Below are 21,327 nucleotides of genomic sequence, written 5' to 3'. Positions count from 1 at the left end.
AGAACTATTACTAGCGCTCAAAAGACCGGTCCTCTTTTCAACATATGCAACCGATTACAGACACCGGGACTGACCATGGGCAGGGGAAGCAGTGAATATGTATGAGGGTTAATGAGCGGACCCGGAAGTAGTGTTCCAGCCGTTAGGGATAGTCGGTAAGTATAACGCTCCTGTTTTATTCCTTATTTTCCTTCTTTTCCTTTATTTTTTTTTAATTATCTAGGTTGCTGAATCCAAACATTTAGGCCGGTTTCAGACGTCCATGTCTCAGGTACGTGTGACATCCGTTTTTAAAACGGATGTCACACATATCCATGTTATTATTTGCTGTTAATCACAGGTCCGTGTTTTCACACGGACCGTGTGACCTCTCATGACCCTGCATGCATACATGCAGGCATGTCCGTTTTTATCCGGCAGCATGGGTGTCACACGGATCGCACACTGATGTGATCCGTGTGATATCAGTGTGACACGTACCGGAGAAAACACGGGTCTTTTTTAATAAAAAGATTTTCTATATTTACCTCTCTCAAGCGATGCAGTCTCCGGCTCTTCTGCCTCCCGCTCCTTATCGCCGCTCATTATACTCACTCAATATTCAGTGCCCTGTGGAGCTGGAAGCGGGGACAGTGCTGGGGACTTCAGTGCCGGGGACCGCATCACTGGAGACAGCAGTGTGTGTGTGTTCAGTGTATACATGTATGTGCGCTATGTGTGTGTATGTGCTCGGTGTATCCATGTGTGTCTGCTATGTGTGTATACAAATGTGTGTATATGTGCTCAATGTATACGTGTGTGTGTGTGTGTGTGTAATGAGAACCTGGAAGCCGGAACATCGCGGGGACAGCATCGGGGACTCATCACAGTTCCCAATGAACTCTGATGAACCCGTGAAGCTGTAGCGCGGGTGTCGCGGGGGTCATCAGGATGTCATCAGAATTCATTGGGAACTCTGATGACCTCCGGGATGTCACTGTGCTTGCAGAATACTCACCTGTCCCTGCGGTGCTGTCCTCGGCGGTGCTGTATCCAGCGGTGTACCCGCGATGCTCCGGCTTCAAGGTCCTGAGTGCGGTGAATAATCGATGAATATAATGAGCGGCAGTCAGGAGCGGGAGGCAGCAGAGCCACAGGTAAATATGGAAAAGCTTTTTATTTTACAGGCACGTGTTTTCTCCGGTACATAAAATTCCTTTGACATTAACATGCTGATTATACTGCCTATTATGGCCAACTTTATTATTTTATTTTCTCAATTTCTCAAAGTATATGTTTATTCTTTTAGGGGATCATCTCTTTAGGTGATACCTTATTTTGTTACAGCTAAATTTATTATTTGTACCATTTGTACTAGGAAATTTTTTGTCACCAGTGTAAACTCTCTTTTTTAAACCATTATTAGAGATGGGCGGACTCGCAGGTCCCTGTTCTCTTTTTTTTTTAATCCGGATCCTGTCCGGAATCTAGCCCCATATAAGGCTATGTAGATCAGAAATTCAAATTGGTGGTAGAAGGGATAGGGGAATGGGAGCTATCATGCTGTACTTACCGAGACTCCGGCATGGCTGTACGCTGCTCCCAGGCCTCACATTCACTTCCTGAGCTGCTAATTACTGCTCATACATATGCACTGTTTTCCCCTCCCTCTGGTACCTGTGATTGGTTGCAGTCAGATGCACCCCACCCTGAAAGGAGCATGTCAGCTGACTGCATCCAATCACAGGTGCCAGGATGGTCAGTGGGCGGGGAAAGTAGTGTAACTGAAAGAGCCCATACACTCTGCATCTACCGTGAGCCTAGAATGTACAGACTCACTCCAGGTTAGTGTGCGTTATTTGCTTGGTTAGTGGGTGTCGCGATGTTTTGTCTCGTCCACCAGAATCATGCAAGGGGGGCTTCGACCCCCTGCACCCAACCTATCTGGGGGTCTTACCTCCACACCCCCGCTTCTATTATAAACAACTCCATGCTCATGTGGACTTAGAAAAATAATGTTTACGGCTGGAAACATCAGACCGTATTTTGAACATGCCCCTATCATGTGATGGGAGCATGTCGAAATGATGTCATGCCTAGAAGGCGCCCGTACACTCTAGCATCTACCGTCGTATCACGGTGTAAAAATAAATAAAATAATTGGTGCAGGATCCCATAGTATTCTGATACCCAGTACAGATAAAACCATGGCTACAGGCTGTAGCCCCAGTCATGTGTGTATCAAAAGAAGAGGAACTGCATGCAACTTGTTTTTTGTTTTTAGTTTTAATTATTTAAATAAATAATTTTAAAAAATGACATGCGGTCCCCCCCAATTTTGATACCCAGCCAAGATAAAAAGCTCAACAGCTGGGGGCTGGTATTCTCAGGCTGGGGAGAACCAGCCTAAAATTATCAGCCTCCCGCCGCCCGGAATTGTCGCATCCATTAGATGCGACAAGCCCGGCACTTTACCTGACTCTTCCCAATTGCCCTGATGTGTGCGGTGGCAATCGTGGTAATGAGGGGCTAATATCAGCCCACAGCTGCTACTAAGCCCTAAATTAGTGATGGCAGGCCTCTGTGACACCCCCCATAACTAATCTGTAAGTGAAAGTAAACAAACACGAACACTGAAAAAATCCTGAATAAATTATTTTGTTCTATTTTTAGATTAGAGACAAAAATCCAAAAAGAACTGGCAGAAATTCAACAACAGAATGTGAATGTGAAGTACAAAATTGAGAAGTAAGTGATGATGTGCAGTAATGTGGAAGTTACTGATGAGATGTAAAGTAGACATGTGGGAAATGTTATTTATTAACTATTTTGTTTGACATAACTCAGATTTAAAGGGGTGGTTCACCTACATTTATTATTGGCCACAATGGTGGTATATTGAGAAACAAGGTTTCTCTCATATACCTTGGCTTGCCATTAGTGCCTTTGAGCAGCACTATTGCAGTCCACTCTTCCCCATCGCCTGACCCCCGGGTGAGGATCCAGTGATGCCACAGCCCCAGTCTAAGAGAGTCACTGGGCTGTGGGCGGAATTTCACCGCTCGTCACAGCGCAGCACCTCCCTGCTCACTCCTCCTTTGCTTGCAGAGCACGCAAGCAGGAGGGATGCTGGACGGTGATGAGCGGTGAAACACCGCCCTCAGGCCAATGACTCACGGAGACTGGAGCAGGCTGCGGTGATGTCAGGTGAGCAGGCAGTTGACGTGACATCACCGGATCCCTGAGTTCACGGAGCCTGGGGGTCAGGCAATGGGGAAGAGTGGACTGCAATAGCGCCGCTCACAGGCACAATTGGCAACACAAGGTATTTGAGAGAAATCTTGTTTCTCAACATAATATTGTTGTGGCCAATAATAAATATGGGTGAACCACTTCTTTAAGGGCATAAAAATTGTGACAATTGCAAAATTTTCTAAATTTTCACTAAATTTCCAATATTTTAACAAACAAATGCAACAAATATTGGCTTAAATTTACCACTATCATAAAGTACAATATGTCACACAAAAAATTCTCAGAATCACCGGGATCCATTTATTTATTTTTATTTATTTATTGAAGCGTTCCAGGGTTATAACAAAATGGGCTGGTCATTAAAGGGAAAGAGGTTAACTAAGAATTGAGAGTTTTGATAATGACTGATCAATTTTGGCAGAGAAAGAAGTCAATTTGTAAGAGAAGATATATAACACAGTTGCTCATTTTCATGTGCACTGTTGATTTATGAAATGAAAATTAAAACGACTGTTACGTTTTAACCTACCTCAGATATTTGATACTCGTACTACAGAAATTTTACTGGAATTATGAAGTGACTTTTGGAGTATTGTTGATGATGATCTACACCAGAATTTAAGGTTCACCAGAATATAACCTTGATCGCTTATAATTTATAACTCTACTATAATCATACTAATCTTCAGAATTTAGCAGCAGTATTGTAAAGACCAAAGCCTCACACCTATTAAATAGTAAACCACAACATTAACACAAAAATAAAAATGGAACATGGAAACACCTAATCCACACAGTCAGGGTATATGTTGGTTTTTCAGTCAGCGATCTGAAAAATTAATTTAGACCACAGATTGATGCTCTAAATAAAATCCAGACTATAGGTCAATCCCTTACATATGTTAGTCCTAACTTTTAATTAATAAAATGACACTAAGTTTCAGTCTGCAGTATACATTTTTTCACTCATTTCAGAACCCTTAATATGCTATTTACAGATTAACGCTTAGTTTCCATGATCTTCATTCAATACGCTTTTGGCACCTTTTAAAAAAATATATATAACGGATCCGTTTAATGGATCATCCCAACAGTTGACATTTTTAAATGGATCCATTATAATGTACGGTAAGTCAATGGAGCCAAAAATCACTTAAAAAATGTTTTAACAGGTCCAGATAGAGAGAAAGTGAGATCGTTTGGACAGCGGGTTAGGTTTAGGCTAACCCTATCCTTAACCAGCTCATAAAATTATCTCTTTATCTATCTATCTATCTATTTATCTATCTATTTATCTATCTAAAAAAAGAAAAGACAAAAAGTTTGAAGCAGCACAAAACAAAAGACTTTTTTTAGGGTGCAATGTTCCCACTTTGCAGTTTCTTCAGATAGCCATCCACGTAAAAGACAAAAATAGGCAGGCAGCACTCCACAGAATTTTAAATTAGCTGACCTTTATTGGTCACATAGGTGCAACTATGAATCAATGTGACCAATAAAGGTCAGGTAATTTAAAAATCTGTGGAGTGCTGCCTGCCTATTTTTATCTTTTTTATCTATCTATCTTGCTATTTTATCTATCTAATAGAGCCGATCTATCTATTCTATTTATCATCTATTATATCTATCTTTTATTCTTATCTGTTCTGCCTATCTATCTATCTATCTATCATTTATCCTATCCTAATAGATTTTTTACTATGGTATTCTATTGTATCAATATAGTATTTATGGGCAACAGATCCATTAGTGTATAATGGGAGTCAATGACATTAATCCGTTAACGGATGCATTCCTAATGGATCCGTTCACCATTGACTCCCATTATACACTAATGGATCTGTAAGACATCCGTATTTAGATCAATTGGAAAAAGTCCTGAATGCAGAACTTTTGGTCTGTTTTTAACAACGGAAGACTAACGGTTTGGCCCTAACAGATTACACATTTTGGACCATCTGTTAATGGATCTATCACCAAAGTCAGTTAGGAGTATACGGATCTGTTAACTGTCCCGTTTTGCATTTTTTAAATGGATTGCATTACAGGACATTGGAACATAGCCTAATCTAGTTTAACATTTTTCTATTATGGAATTGAACTCTGTGTATCCAGAGTGCTATTTTCTTCATTAGCTGATACAGCACAGCTTCTGCACCCATTTCCTTTTCATGTCCTTTCCTCCTCTGTGTTATTTTATCTGCTCTTCCTAAGACTGTACATGCTTTTTTCTCTATCCAAAATGTGGATCTCTATATACTCCACACTCCCTACTGCTATCTTTTAGGTCGCGGTAACACTAGCGTATGGCATCAGATGCGATATGCTAATGACACTCGGCTCCAAATCTGCTGCGAGCGTGAGCCAAGTGTCACTCACTGTGATCTGATTCTCTCGCATGTGAAAATCGGAGCTCAGGTGAGGAGAAGATGGAGAGATTAATCTCTCCTTCTCCATTGTCTTTCTCTGCATATATTGAACTGCTGATGACATCAGTGCTGTCCGATGTTTCACACACACACACACACACACACACACACACACCCATAGATGGATATGGGTGTATGGGAGGGAGCCATCATACGCTGCCAATCACTGAATGCTGCAAGTTTTTGATTAGATAAATTGATTAGAGCTGAGGAAACACTTGCAGAGCCGACCTGCATCATTGACTAACAGTGGTCAAAGTGCAATGCCTATAGGCCCATAGTATGATGCTCCCCCTGCTGGCACATATTACAGTTAGGTCCAGAAATATTTGGACAGTGACACAATTTTCGCGAGTTGGGCTCTGCATGCCACCACATTGGATTTGAAATGAAACCTCTACAACAGAATTCAAGTGCAGATTGTAACGTTTAATTTGAAGGTTTGAACAAAAATATCTGATAGAAATTGTAGGAATTGTACACATTTCTTTACAAACACTCCACATTTTAGGAGGTCAAAAGTAATTGGACAAATAAACCAAACCCAAACAAAATATTTTTATTTTCAATATTTTGTTGCGAATCCTTTGGAGGCAATCACTGCCTTAAGTCTGGAACCCATGGACATCACGAAACGCTGGGTTTCCTCCTTCTTAATGCTTTGCCAGGCCTTTACAGCTGCAGCCTTCAGGTCTTGCTTGTTTGTGGGTCTTTCCGTCTTAAGTCTGGATTTGAGCAAGTGAAATACATGCTCAATTGGGTTAAGATCTGGTGATTGACTTGGCCATTGCAGAATGTTCCACTTTTTTGCACTCATGAACTCCTGGGTAGCTTTGGCTGTATGCTTGGGGTCTTTTTCCATCTGTACTATGAAGTGCCGTCCGATCAACTTTGCGGCATTTGGCTGAATCTGGGCTGAAAGTATATCCCGGTACACTTCAGAATTCATCCGGCTACTCTTGTCTGCTGTTATGTCATCAATAAACACAAGTGACCCAGTGCCATTGAAAGCCATGCATGCCCATGCCATCACGTTGCCTCCACCATGTTTTACAGAGGATGTGGTGTGCCTTGGATCATGTGCCGTTCCCTTTCTTCTCCAAACTTTTTTCTTCCCATCATTCTGGTACAGGTTGATCTTTGTCTCATCTGTCCATAGAATACTTTTCCAGAACTGAGCTGGCTTCATGAGGTGTTTTTCAGCAAATTTAACTCTGGCCTGTCTATTTTTGGAATTGATGAATGGTTTGCACCTAGATGTGAACCCTTTGTATTTACTTTCATGGAGTCTTCTCTTTACAGTTGACTTAGAGACAGATACACCTACTTCACTGAGAGTGTTCTGGACTTCAGTTGATGTTGTGAACGGGTTCTTCTTCACCAAAGAAAGTATGCGGCGATCATCCACCACTGTTGTCATCCGTGGACGCCCAGGCCTTTTTGAGTTCCCAAGCTCACCAGTCAATTCTTTTTTTCTCAGAATGTACCCGACTGTTGATTTTGCTACTCCAAGCATGTCTGCTATCTCTCTGATGGATTTTTTTCTTTTTTTTCAGCCTCAGGATGTTCTGCTTCACCTCAATTGAGAGTTCCTTAGACCGCATGTTGTCTGGTCACAGCAACAGCTTCCAAATGCAAAACCACACACCTGTAATCAACCCCAGACCTTTTAACTACTTCATTGATTACAGGTTAATGAGGGAGACACCTTCAGAGTTAATTGCAGCCCTTAGAGTCCCTTGTCCAATTACTTTTGGTCCCTTGAAAAAGAGGAGGCTATGCATTACAGAGCTATGATTCCTAAACCCTTTCTCCGATTTGGATGTGAAAACTCTCATATTGCAGCTGGGAGTGTGCACTTTCAGCCCATATTATATATATAATTGTATTTCTGAACATGTTTTTGTAAACAGCTAAAATAACAAAACTTGTGTCACTGTCCAAATATTTCTGGACCTAACTGTAAATGGCGTATATATTAACCAGATGTTAATTTAGGGCCCAGGACAGTTTTCCACTATAAAATGACCCCAAATATTTCTTAAAATAATCTTTATTGATTTCTGACTAAAAAAACACCCACAAACATTGTACAATAAGAGTATCAAAGTTAGGTACCAACAATACCCTCAATACATTGGCATCAATAATTGGTCATATGTCAAAGGTCAAAACCATAATTAAATTCTCCCCATCTATCCCCCACTCCAATACAGATATGATATAACCAACAATAGTCGCATGAAGTCATGCAATGAAACTGGATGGATGGAAATGAGGAGGAAAGGAATGAAAGACAGAGATAGTCAAATTAATATGGTGGTTCATATAAACACTCCATTTATGCAATCATGTATTCATTCATGACAAATCAAAGAATTAGGCTATAGGATCCCTTGGTTTTCCTCTACCATTGAGTGCAAATACGACCCAGTTTAGTGATCCCTTTAAGATAAAAAATAACTCAAAAGGCCACTTTTCTTCAAATTGTATAGATATTCATTAGCATCCAAAATTCACAATTCAGATGACTTTATCAAATTGATGGATACCAATAAAATCCAGACCTGGTCATAGTCATGCGACTATTGTTGGTTATATCATACCTGTATTGGAGTGGGGGATAGATGGGGAGAATTGAATTATGGTTTTGCCCTTTGACATATGACCAATTTGTGATGCCAATGTAGTGAGAGTATTGTTGGTACCTAACTCGGACATTTTTATTGTACAATGTTTGTGGGTGTCTTTTTAGTCAGAAATCAATAAAGGTTATTTTAAGAAATATTTGGGGTCATTTTTGAGTAGAACACATATTAAATGGCGCTATCAGAGATTGACAACTGTATTTAACAGGTTGCTAGCCTTGTGGGGAGCTCCACTCCACCCACGTCTGTTAGCGGGACATAATGGAGCCTGCATCAAAGTCAGGGCACTGGCATATGATGTACTAGTATGTAATATGATGGTAATAGGTTAACCTTATTTTAAGAAAGCAAACAAACTAAAACAAAATTATGTGCCAAGGTATACATAGTCGTTAACTCCTTAATGACTAATGATGTACATAACACGCCACGAGCAGATGCCAGTTCCATATCATGACGTGCTATGTACATCATGGATTTAAACATCATTGTGTGAAAACACACAGTGACAGTTCCGTGCCGGCAGCAGTCACTGACAGCTGACCAGAACGGGAATAGATGCAAGGACCAATTACAGCCGTCCCCTCTCTCTGATCACTGTGAGTAATCAGTCAATCTCACTGACTAATCAAAGCATGTGATCAGTGGAAATGCTGAAATATCAGCACTTCCTACACACACCGTACCTATTTCACCCTATACATAGATGCCGCGATTTATAGCTCCCTCTCTCTCCCCCATCGGCACCCCCGAGAAGAGATCACTGTGAGCTGATGGTTGTCATGGCACACGGAGTTCAAGCAATGACCTCCAGGTGTGGTAGGTATGGTGGCCTGTTAGACCCAGCAAGCGATGGGCAGCGTATAACAGACGTTCTATCACTGTAATCTGACAGGTCTGATGCATTGCTATACATGTCAATTGCAATGAATGAGACCAGTGATCAAAATAATACAAAAAATCATAGAATCATACAAATGTTAAAGTCCCATAGAGGGTCTAAGTAAAAAATAGTAAAATGTAATTGAAAAAAATTATATATTATATATATTACATCAATAGATAGAGATATTCATGTAAAAACAAAAATAAACTAATAACGTACACATATTTGGTATCGCTGCATCCAGAATGACAGCATCTATAATACTGTCCTATTTATCCCCTACAGTAAAAAGCACTATAAAAAAGTGGCAAAAAATTATGCTTTTTCGTCATACCTCAAAAATAAAAGTGAAAAAAGATCAAAAAGACAAATTTAAATAAAAATGGTATCACTTTGTTATAACCAACATTGTTGGTTATAAATGACTTAGTGACCAAATGTAGAACTGGTGGAGGAAAGTTGAACTAGATGGACCAAGGTCTTTTTTTCAACCTAAGTAACTATGTACTATGTAACTTCTCCCAAAAAACAAGCCACCATACCGCTCTGTCACCGAATAAAAAAGCTATAGCTCTCAGAATACAGCAATACAAAAACAATACTTTCCTAGAAAATGTTTTTATTGTGTTAAAGTGGCAAAACATAAAAAATTATATAAATGTGATATCGCTCTTATCATACTGATCCAAAGAACAAACCTGTCTTATCACTTTTACTACATGTTGAACAGTATTTTTTATTTTTTTTTTAAAAAAAAAACATTTTGGAACTGCTGTTTTTTGTTCATACTGCATCCCAAAAATTGTTAAAAAAATATTTAGTGCCTGAAATTGGTACTAATAAAAACGACAACTCATCCCACAAAAAAAGGACTCACATGACTGTCACAGAAATATAGAAAAGTTATAGCTTTAATAATAAGGTGATGCAGCTGTAAAGAAAAATCTAAAAATTCTTTAGTGTATAATAGCCAAACATAAAAAAAAAATTCTATAAACCTGGTATTTCTGCAATTAAACTGACCTGAAGAATAAAGCCATCTTTATACCGCATGGTGAATGGCGTAAAAAAAAAAACAACACAAAAGATCACAGTAAAGCTCAGCTCATATTTATCCTGCTGAGCGCTTACAGCAGGGTTTCCATGTAAATCTCGGAAATACGTGACTCCAACAGAACCCCCAACGGAAGATTTACTATAACGGAACAGATGGAAAAACTTCATATTCTCTTTTGCCTATGATCCGGCTGTGCCCATCTTTTTAGGTGTGCATAAAAGTGGAGTCGACCACCTTTTATGTGCACATCCTACAAGCCTGACACTGCCAAACAGAAGTCACACAGAGTCCAGAGAATCTCTGTTTTCTCATTAGTAAATTGATCCTTCAGAGATTTCATCTGAATCATGTATTTTGTAGATTTAGATGAAATGCCAGATGTAAGTGCCCAGCTCAGAGAATGGGATAAATGCAAACTGATCCAAAATGTTCTGTACCCCAAAATGCCATGAATAAAATCTTCTACTCAGCCCACAAAAAACAAGTCCCCACTCAAGTTCATCATCTATTAACAGAAATATAAGGGGTTTCCATGTTACTGGTAACACAAAGGCCCTGGTAACGGGGTATGGCTCCTCACCCCCCCAAATGAAATCCAGCAAAATCTACACTGCCAAGTCCAAATGAATGCCCGCGTCCTTTCTGAGCCCCATAGTGTGAATTTACGAGGTGTAGTTCTCCAAATACTCAAGCTGGGCACAATGTACAGGCACTACAATGTATTGGACATTACAATGGCCGATTTCCATTTCCAATCTGTAACAACCATTGCCGCTTGTTTCTAGAAAACACCCATGGAGCCAACATCATCACTACACCCACAGATGAATTCCCAGAAAGGTTTATCTCCAAATTAGGGTCACTTGTGTGAGGTTTCTACTTTTCTGGTACTTAAAGGCTCTGTAAATGGAGCCCACAAACTAGGAAACTTGGAAATTGTAGGAAACTGCTCCAAAAGTCAAATAGCACTCGTTCCCTCCCGAGTCTCACCATGTGGCCAAACAGTACTGTACAGTCTCATATGTAGTATTGTCACATTCACGAGAAATTGTGTAACAATTTTGCAATCATTTTTTATCCATTTCCTTTTACGAAAATGTAAAATCTGGGGCTAAAACAACATTTTAGTGGTAAAAGTGTAATTATTTTCCTCATTGTCCAATGGTATAATATTTTGTGAGACATATGTGGTGTCAATATGCTCACTTCACCACTAAATGATATCTTTAAGAGGTATAGTTTGTAAAATGAGGTCACATATGGTGGGGGCTCAGCTTAAGAAACATAGCACCTGCAAACTAAAACAAATAAGCTCTTTGGTATTGCGCTGTTTACCTTCTGAGCTTTGAAATAAAATTGAGGCTAAAACATTTTTGGGGAAAAAAGGTCATTTTTAATTTTTACTGTTCAATATTTTAAAATTTTGTGAATCAGCTGCAGGTTCAAGATGCTCAGCACACCTGTACTGTAAATACATTTCTCAAGGGGTGCAGTTTCCAAAATCCCTTTTGGGGGGTTTCCACTGTTTAGGCACATCAGGGGCTCTACAAATGCAACATGGCGTCCGCTATCTATTTTTGTCAATTTTGCACTCCAAAAGTCAAATTGTGTTTCTTCCTTTCGAAGCCCTGCCATGCGCCCAAATAGTAGTTCTCCATCACAAATGGGGAATCAGTGTACTCAGGAGAATTTGCACAACATATTTCATGGTCCATTTTCTCCTGTTACTTTTGTGGAAATGAAAACTTTGGGGCTAAAGCAACATTTTTGTGGGAAAAAATGTATTTTTCCATTTTCATGGCTCAAAATTATAACATTTGGTGAAGCATCTGGGGGTTCAAAGTGCTTACCACACATTTTACTTTATTCCTTTAGGGGTATAGTTTCCAAATGTGGTAACTTGTGCGCAGTGTCCACTGTTTAAGCACATCAGGGGCTCTGCAAATACAACATAGACAGTTTTGTAATTCCAGAAGTCAAATAGTGCTCCTTTCCTTTCCAGCCCTGCTGTGTGTCCAAACAGTAGTTTTCCACCAAATGTAAGGTATCAACTTACTCAGATGAAATTGCCCGACAAATTGTATGGTCCATTTTCTCCTGTTGCCACTGTGAAAATACAAATATGGGCCAAAGCAACATTAATAAACTTCTTCAATGTTGTTTTGAGCACTTTGAGGGGTGCAATTTTTAAAATGGTGTTACTTTTGGGTATTTCTTGTTACTCAAAGTCACTTGATATTTAATATAAGCCCTAAAAAAATTGGTTTTGTAAATTTTGTTGGGAAAAGGAGAATTGCTGATAAACATTTAACCTTTCTTTCTTCCGAACAAAAAATATTTTTTTTTTCCAGAAAACGGTGCTAATGTGAAGTGAATGTTACGTATTAACAATTTTGTGGTATAACTATCTGGTTTAAGGGCATCAAATTTACAAGTTTGTAATTTGTGAAATGTTTACATTGTTTGTTAAATTTCCAATATTTTCATAAAAAAATGCAAACAAAATTCAGCAATATTTACCACTAACACAACTTGTCACAAAAAAACAACCTCAGAATCACTGGGATATGTTGGAGTTTTCCAGAGTTATTACTTCATAAAGTGACATTGATCAGATTTGATAAATAGGGTTGGTCATTATCGTACAAAGTAGCTCGGTCCTAAGGGGTTAAATACATTTGACACCCCTCCCAGGCCAAGCCTCTTAATTATTTCAGACTCACATTGAAACTCTAAATACAGACTCAGAACAGGTCTCTGAATTAATTCAGACATCTACTAGACCCCAAATAAATTCTGAAATCTGAAGTCCAAACCACTAAATAAATTGAGACCAGATCCCCAAATTAATTTGCATCACAGTTTAGCTATTAAAATTAATTCAGACCTATGATCTGAGGTTGCCCGATAATCACTGAATTTTGGCTAGAGGTGGTATTGCTTCTGTCCTCCCTGGCCTCCTTCCTTAAACCTCTTGATCCAGCTCTCTGCCTGTTTGGAGTCTTGGACGAGGGAACCTGGTCACATCACCACAAAATATTTCTTCTGGAATACCCATTTATGGCCAGGAATCTCATTGCCCTGCGATGGATGGGCAGCCCCCCTCCGCACCCCAATGAAGGTGCGTGTATGGGTAGGGCTAATAAATGCAATGCTCCCCTATGAACAGACAGTATATCAACATAGAGGTCGCCCTGAAAAATATAATAAGGTAAGGAAGATGTGGAATTCCTCTCCTCTGACGCCACCCGCCTAATAACTGTCTGAATTAATTGGTATTAATGTTGAATGTTCCTTGGTTGGCGCCTATGGCAGAAATGGTCACTGTGATATTGTTATTATGTATTCTATGCTTTTCTTCTTTTGTTCTCTGTGTCCAGGTACTGGTAATATGTGTATCTCTGTACAGAATCCTTTTACAGTTTCACGTTTAAGCTTTGTACATGTCCTTATTTGTACCTGGTTGATTTCTGTTACTTAATAAATTAATTTAAAAAATTAATTCAGACCCCAAACTACACACCTAAATTAATTCATGCCACAAACTAGATTTTTTTAAAAATAAATTTAGACCTCAAACTAGACCCCTAAATAAATACACTTGAGTCCAAAGTCCAAAAGTAATTCAGATCTCAGATCAGACCCCTAAATTAATACAGTCCACAGACTAGACCACTGAAAAATTCAGACCCAATTTATAAATGTTGTCAGACCCCATATCAGGCCCCTAAATAGATACAGTTCCCAAGACCCGAGCCCAAGTTAATAATTAATACAGTAGACACTAAAATAAACTCATATTCAAGACCAGACCACTAAATAATTTAAAACTAGCCTCATAACTTTATATAGATCCTTGACCAGACTGGACTTCTTTATTCAATTTAGATCTCAGAAGCAATCCAAAAATTAATATACCCATAGCCTATAAAGGGATGTCCAGCTTTAATTTTTTTCCAATTCATTGGCAAATAATTCAGATGTACTTACCCACTTACTGCTCCAGGGCCAGCTCTCTGCTGCTGTCCCTGGTCTTTGTTGATATGGTTGCAGCGGTGATCTCATGACCATGTAGCTGCTGCTTTTAATCAGTGGGCTTAAACGTTTGGTGCTGTGTACATCGGCACCACTGTTGAATCTATTGGCTGCAATGATTATGTGGTGTCAACATCCCCTCTGAAGACATGTCTCCAAAGACCGGAAGCAGCCGCGGACAGCCAGTGTTGGAGCTACAGGGGGAAAGTCCATCTGACTTTATTTTCACATAGAAAAATATACCGTATTTTTCGGACTATAAGACGCACTGGACCATAAGACGCACCCTGGTTTTAGAGGAGGAAAATAGGCAAATAAAATTTTAAGCAAAAAATTTGGTCATGACACACTGTTATGGGGCGAGTATCTGCTGCTGACACTGTTATGGGAGTAATGTCCCCAAATTCTCTACTAAGGTACCCCAGCCTGGTAATGATCCTCCTGCCTTGTATATACAGTATACGCCCCTCATCCTGGTATAGCCCCCATCCTGCTATATACATTCATCCTGGCATATGGCCACATCTTGCTATATACTGGCATATGGCCGCATCCTGCTATATACCCCATCCTGGCATATGGCCCCATCCTGCTATATAACCCATCCTGGCATATGGCCCCATCCTGCTATATACCTCCATCCTGCTATATACCCCCATCCTGCTTATATACCCCCATCCTGCTCATATACTCCCATCCTGCTATATACCCCCATCCTGCTCATATACCCCCATCCTGCTCATATACCCCCATCCTGCTCATATACTCCCATCCTGCTCATATATCCCCATCCTGCTCATAATATACCCCCATCCTGCTCATAATATACCCCCATCCTGCTCATATTCCTCCATCCTGCTCATATACCCCCATCCTGTTCATATACTCCCATCCTGCTTATATACCCCCATCCTGCTCATATACCCCCATCCTGCTCATATACCCCCATCCTGCTCATATACCCCCATCCTGCTCCTATACCGCCATCCTGCTCATATACCCCCATCCTGCTCATAATATACCCCATCCTGCTCATAATATACCCCCATCCTGCTCATATACCTCCATCCTGCTCATATACCCCCATCCTGCTGATATACTCCCATCCTGCTCATATACCCCCATCTTGCTCATATACCGCCATCCTGCTCATATACCCCCATCCTGCTCATAATATACCCCCATCCTGCTCATAATATACCCCCATCCTGCTCATATACCTCCATCCTGCTCATATACCCCCATCCTGCTATATACCCCCATCCTGCTATATACCCCCATCCTGCTCATAATATACCCTCATCCTGCTATATGCCCTCATCCTGATGTACACCCCCATCCTGGTATACGGCCCGCATCCTGTGGCACATAAAAAAATAAACGTTCATACTCACCTTACTTCACTCCCTGCAGCATCACTCCTCCTCCATCTGTGTCTGCAGCAGTGCAGCTGGAGTGCGGAACCAGCCATGATCCCTGCAGCATTGCAATGTCCTCCTGTCTGTGCCGGCTGCGTGTGGACACGTGCGCACAGCGATGATGTCATCGCTGTGCGCACCGCTAGTCTCCACACAGCCGCCGCCGGCACAGACAGGAGGACATCGCGGTGCTGCAGGCTATAGTTGCCAGGGGTGATCATGCGGGCCGGCTATTTACTATGCGCGCATTCCATGCCCATCACCCCACCCACCTGTCAGTGCTGGCTTCAGCGCTGAGAGATGATGGGCGGGATGATGGGTGTGCATATTAAATGAGCGAGTCCACGTGGTCACGGCATGCTGCTACAGCCTGCTCGTGCCGCCTATGACCCGCTCCACCGCAGCACCCTCATTCCCCGCAGCCCTACATTCAGACTATAAGACGCACCCCGCACTTTCCCCCAACATTTGGGGGGAAAAAAGTGTGTCTTATAGTTCGAAAAATACTGTAAATAAAGAAGGACAGCCTCTTAAATTCAGATCTCTAAGAGGTTCAGACCCAACACCAGAATATAAAATTGATGCAAACCCATGATGACTCTAAATCCATCTATATACTTACTCTCTTTTGCATTTGAGCTCCATTTTAGTTACTTGCTTTCGCAGCATTCTGTCACTTGCACCATCAAGATGTTAAGTGCATTGCTACATAATAAAAGGGAGCCTGTTAGAACAATTTTACTACTGGAACTAGCGGTATGGCTGTATAGTTGACTAAGTTACATGAATTTACCTTGATTTTTCGCTTTACTAAAACATTTACCTCCATGCCACTTGTTTCAAGAGCCGGGTTTGTTAGAACCCCATCAGGACTTTGGGGGGCTTTACACGTTGCGACATCGCTACCGATATATCGTCGGGGTCATGTTGTTAGTGACACGCGTCGGTAGCGACATCGCAACGTGTAAATCCTAGGTGCGATGATGAACAGAAGCGTACAATATCGCTGATCTGTGTAACGTCGTTCATTTCCATAATGTCAGTTCGACCGCAGGTATGATGTTGTTTGTCGTTCCTGCAGTTCCACACATCGCTGTGTGTAAACCCGCAGGAGCGACAAACATCTCCATACCTGTGTCCCGATGGCAATGCGGAAGGGAGAAGGTGGGCGGGATGTTATGTCCCGCTCATCTCCGCCCCTCCGCTTCTATTGGCTGGCCGATTAGTGACGTCACGGTGACGCCGAACGCACCTCCCCACCTTGAAGGAGGGATTGTTCGACCATCACAGCGACGTCGCCGAGCAGGTATGTGCGTGTGAAGCTGCAGTAGCAATAATGTTCGCTACAGCAGCAATGCCCACATATCGCATGTGCGACGGGGGCGGGTGCTATCACGCTGGACATGCAATTGCTAGCGATGTCGCAACATGTAAAGCCTGCCTTAGTGTGGTAGCTCAGGAAGCAAAGAAAATATCTACCGCCAATAGGTGACAGAAAATGTAAAAAAATTGGAACAATCTGTTTTTGTGTAGTTATGGATTATGAAGAGTGCTTCATATTTCTATAAAAACAATTTAAATAATTATCTTATTGTCCTGTTAAATATTCTTTATAGAATGAAGCAGGAACTTTCCAGTGGTGTAAAGCTGAATAGCACACTTCTTTTGGAAAAACTGGTATGGAATTTTTAAAAATAAATGTTTTCCTAATAGTAACATTCTTCATCACTAAGGCCTGTGCCACACATCCGTGCCTCCGGTACGTTTTTGGCATTTTTTGCACGTACCGGAGACACGTGCTGATGTTGACATACTATTTTTAATCTAAAAAGCCTCACGTCAGTGTTTGCGCACGGAGCGTGTGTCCGTTCCGTGCGTACGTTTGTGCGTGTCGAAAAAGCGCTGACATGTCCGTTTTCCACCGGCATCACGTCCTCACGGATCCATTAAATCCTATGGGTCCGTGTTTACACGTACGTGATACGGATGGCCTCCGTATGCTATCCGTGTGGTCCGTGTCCGTGTTTTAATTAGAAAGTTTGTTACACTCTGAAATACTTTCAGGTGGCGTTGCTAACATATTTTCTTGCACAAAACTAACTGTGCATTTGCAGAAGGAGTGAGCAAGCAAGAAGTTGGAGTTCTGTGTATTGCAAGATCTATTTTGAGCAAACTTTCGTCTTCGAAATATAATAATGGCACCACGGGTGGACACGGAGAAACTTATAACAGCTGTCGAGACTCACCCACCATTATGGGATACACGTGTAGATGGTTACCATGACCGACTGACAGTTGATCGCCATTGGAATCAAGTAGCTGAGGAAGTGTACCCCAATAATGCATGGTCTAGATGTTCTCCTGCAAAGCGTGCTAAATATGGTAAGTTGTTGTATTTTTTTATATTTTTTTATTTAATATCTATATTTGGATTTATTCATACTTTCAAACTGTGATTGTTTTGGCATAGTTATGTTGTCTTTTAGTGTAAAATCCTATGAGAAGATTTGGTGTATGTACTACTCAATATATTGAGTTCCTGTACACTTTTTTCATAGTATCACCAAACTTTCATCAGTGTAAAAAATCGAAGTATACTTAAATTTGTAATCTGACTTGGAATTCCTCATGAATTTACTTAATTAACTGATTAAACTGTCATGTGTTTTAAAATTCCCTGTTGGATTAGTCAAAATTTAGTATCACACTTGAAAATTATTTTTTTTTATTTTTTAAAAAATAATTGATTAAAATGACATGTCAATATCATTACCTACATGTATCCAATAATATTTTGAGTAATTTTTAGCCAAATGTCATTGCAAAAACACCGAATTATAATTTAAATATAGATGACAATGACTTAAAATATAATTATTCAGAAATATTATTTGGTTTTGTGTGAATGTCTAAACATGTTTTTGAATGAAGAATATCTAAATAAATTATATTTCATCCTAAGTATTTGACCAACATAATTGTGTTAAATTGTATATTAAATTTCGCAAACATTATTTAAATTAATGTGTGCAGATTTATGGAGAATGTTGCAAGTGACATATTTGTTAATTTTCCCCAGTTGACTTGGTAAAAAGGCGTTGGCGTTCAGCCCGTGATCAGTACCGAAGGGAGTACAACCCTATGCCATCCTCATCCAGCCAAGGCCGCAAACGCCGATATGTCTACTATGAACAAATAAGCTTCCTAGCACCCATCTTAGAAGTTACACAGTAAGTTTTTTTTTTATTTGAAAAAAAAAAAAAAAAACCCCTGAAGAAAATTGGACAAACATCAATGTTAAGATTGTAATATGTTTTTACATTTCTTATAGAACGGAGGATAATCTTGACGAATCTGATGATGAACCAACAGCAGGTCCCTCTGCTACAGCCACCTCAGCATCAGAACAAGAACCTGCCAGAGAAGACATTGAAATTCCTGAGACTCAACAAGATGCAGCAACTGATTCACATGAGGGTGGGACAGAGAGTGCACAAACCAACACCCAAGGCTCATCAACGCAACAAACAAACACACCAGCTACACAAGCAACACAAACAAATGTACTTCCACGTTTTGCACCACAACCTCTACGTGCAAGAAGAATCCGCAGACCTGAGGAAATGAGATCCTTACCGGAAATAATTGACACACGCATTATTCACATAATGAACACTTTAATTCCAGAAACAGATGCCGAGCGTTTTTGTCGCTCTTTATCAACTAGCTTAACCAAAATTCCTTCAGATAGACAGGAACGTGTAAGAGCTGCTATGCTGACCCTACTGTCAGCTAGTCAGGCAGAACAGGAACCAGTGAGAGTGTATGAGGCCATAGAAAATTGGCGTACCATTATGCAACAACATACAGTCCCAAACACAACAGACAATCAAAACACAATTTCAACACAAACAACAATGGCAACTGTAATAGTCAATAATCCACTATTACAACAATCTGGACAACCTTCAATGGCTTCAAGTACGTTATTCCCAACACCAATTAGACAAGGGTATGTTGCAACCAATACTGGTGCCTTAAGCACAGTACAAAGTGCTACCTCTCAGCAACCCTTGAACTATATGAATTTACAACCAACTCAAACTACTAGTTACTTTACTCAACCCACAAATATTGGTGGTTTACCTAATTTGTTTCCAGGTTCAACATACCCACAATCATTCATGATGCCTCATTATCCAATCTCAACTATGTTACCTACACCACACTTACAAACCTCAGTCAACTATCCTCAAGGTCAACAACATACACACACACAATACCCAATTACCCATGTAGATCCACAGGTCTACTCAACCACAGGCAATGTGTTGGGACAAACCAGCATGCAACAGACTGTTCCACACACTACTGTAGCTAGTAATAGGAATGTTGTTCAGCAAACAACTGTTTCCATTCCTGAAAATACCATTTCTGAGGCCACACAAAACAACATACTCAGCAACACTCAGGTTACTTCACTAGAAGATCTTGTTGACTTGTGATGCACATTTTTGCTAATCTTAGCAATCAAACAACAAATCTGATGAATGTGTCAAAATGTTAAAAAAGAGGGATTTCCAAAAATGTGCAAACTCAGAGTTGAAAAGATTTTAAAAAAATGTGTGATTATACTTACTGACGGATCACATATATGTTTTATGGCCTTTATGTTTGGAAATGTATTAACACAGTTTTACCCAACCAATTTGATGGTTAGATTAGTTCTAATAATCTGAAAACACAGCTTACAATTTTTTGGTCTATGTCAATGTCCAACATGATAGCAACTTAATTGGCCGACATTTTTGAACATTGTAAGCAATGCACACATTTTCTTTACAATGACTCTTGTATGTAAAGTATATTTTGTATGTTATGAAGATTAGCATTAAAATTTTCGTTTTGAAAAATTTAACACAAAATGAACAATATGTACATTTTTAATGTGGATGTGATAAAATAACATCCTTAATTTATGGATTAATATGCTTATTCGTAATAAAAGATTATGTTTTTGAAGAAAAAAACCATGTTTTTTTTGGATATTTAATAATAATATAGCATTTTTTCAATAGACGATTAACATTATTAATGTTGTAATTTACAAATAAGTTTTCTAAAACATGATATTAACACAGAAATGTACATACACATACATACAACATTCAGAAAACCATGTTGCTAACAGAAATGTCAGTTTATGAATAACGCATTTCCCCTTTAATACTTGTTTGATTTAAGCTCAGAGATGTTGAGAAAAATTAACCAAGTTCCTATAATAAAATAATTTGATATTTTTATCAACAAAAAACCATCACAATCTTAACAATCATCACTATTATTATTATCATCAAAACAATTAAAGTAATCAGTAAATAAATTTCTAATTTGTAAACCAGATGTCACGGAATTATGAGACATAGGTTCACCTGTGGGATTAACAACATGGTTTATCTGAAATTCATCATCCACATAAGTTCCTCCTTCATGTATCCGACAGTAATTGTGAAGCACAATGGTAGCCTTGAGTACAGATGTGACAAAGGTTGGCTGCAACTGAATCGTTGTCTGATAAATGCGCCATTTGTTAGCTAAAATACCAAATGCACACTCCACA

General features: G+C 39.8%; 1 protein-coding gene across 1 annotated transcript in view; it reads left to right on the top strand.

Annotated features, from left to right (window-relative positions):
- FAM227B (family with sequence similarity 227 member B) overlaps positions 1-21,327 on the top strand; it is a 756,766-nt gene that overhangs the window by 678,634 nt on the left and 56,805 nt on the right. The window contains exons 16-17 of the mRNA XM_075345811.1: positions 2,653-2,727; positions 17,324-17,384. Coding sequence (XP_075201926.1) covers positions 2,653-2,727; positions 17,324-17,384 — 136 coding nt within the window. The remainder of the gene's footprint in view (positions 1-2,652; positions 2,728-17,323; positions 17,385-21,327) is intronic.

This window comes from Anomaloglossus baeobatrachus, chromosome 4 (genome assembly GCF_048569485.1).
Source record: "Anomaloglossus baeobatrachus isolate aAnoBae1 chromosome 4, aAnoBae1.hap1, whole genome shotgun sequence".
Taxonomy (NCBI): Eukaryota; Metazoa; Chordata; class Amphibia; order Anura; family Aromobatidae; genus Anomaloglossus; species Anomaloglossus baeobatrachus.
The sequence above is the reverse complement of the archived record's forward strand: the minus strand, read 5'-3'. Positions and strand labels throughout refer to the sequence as shown.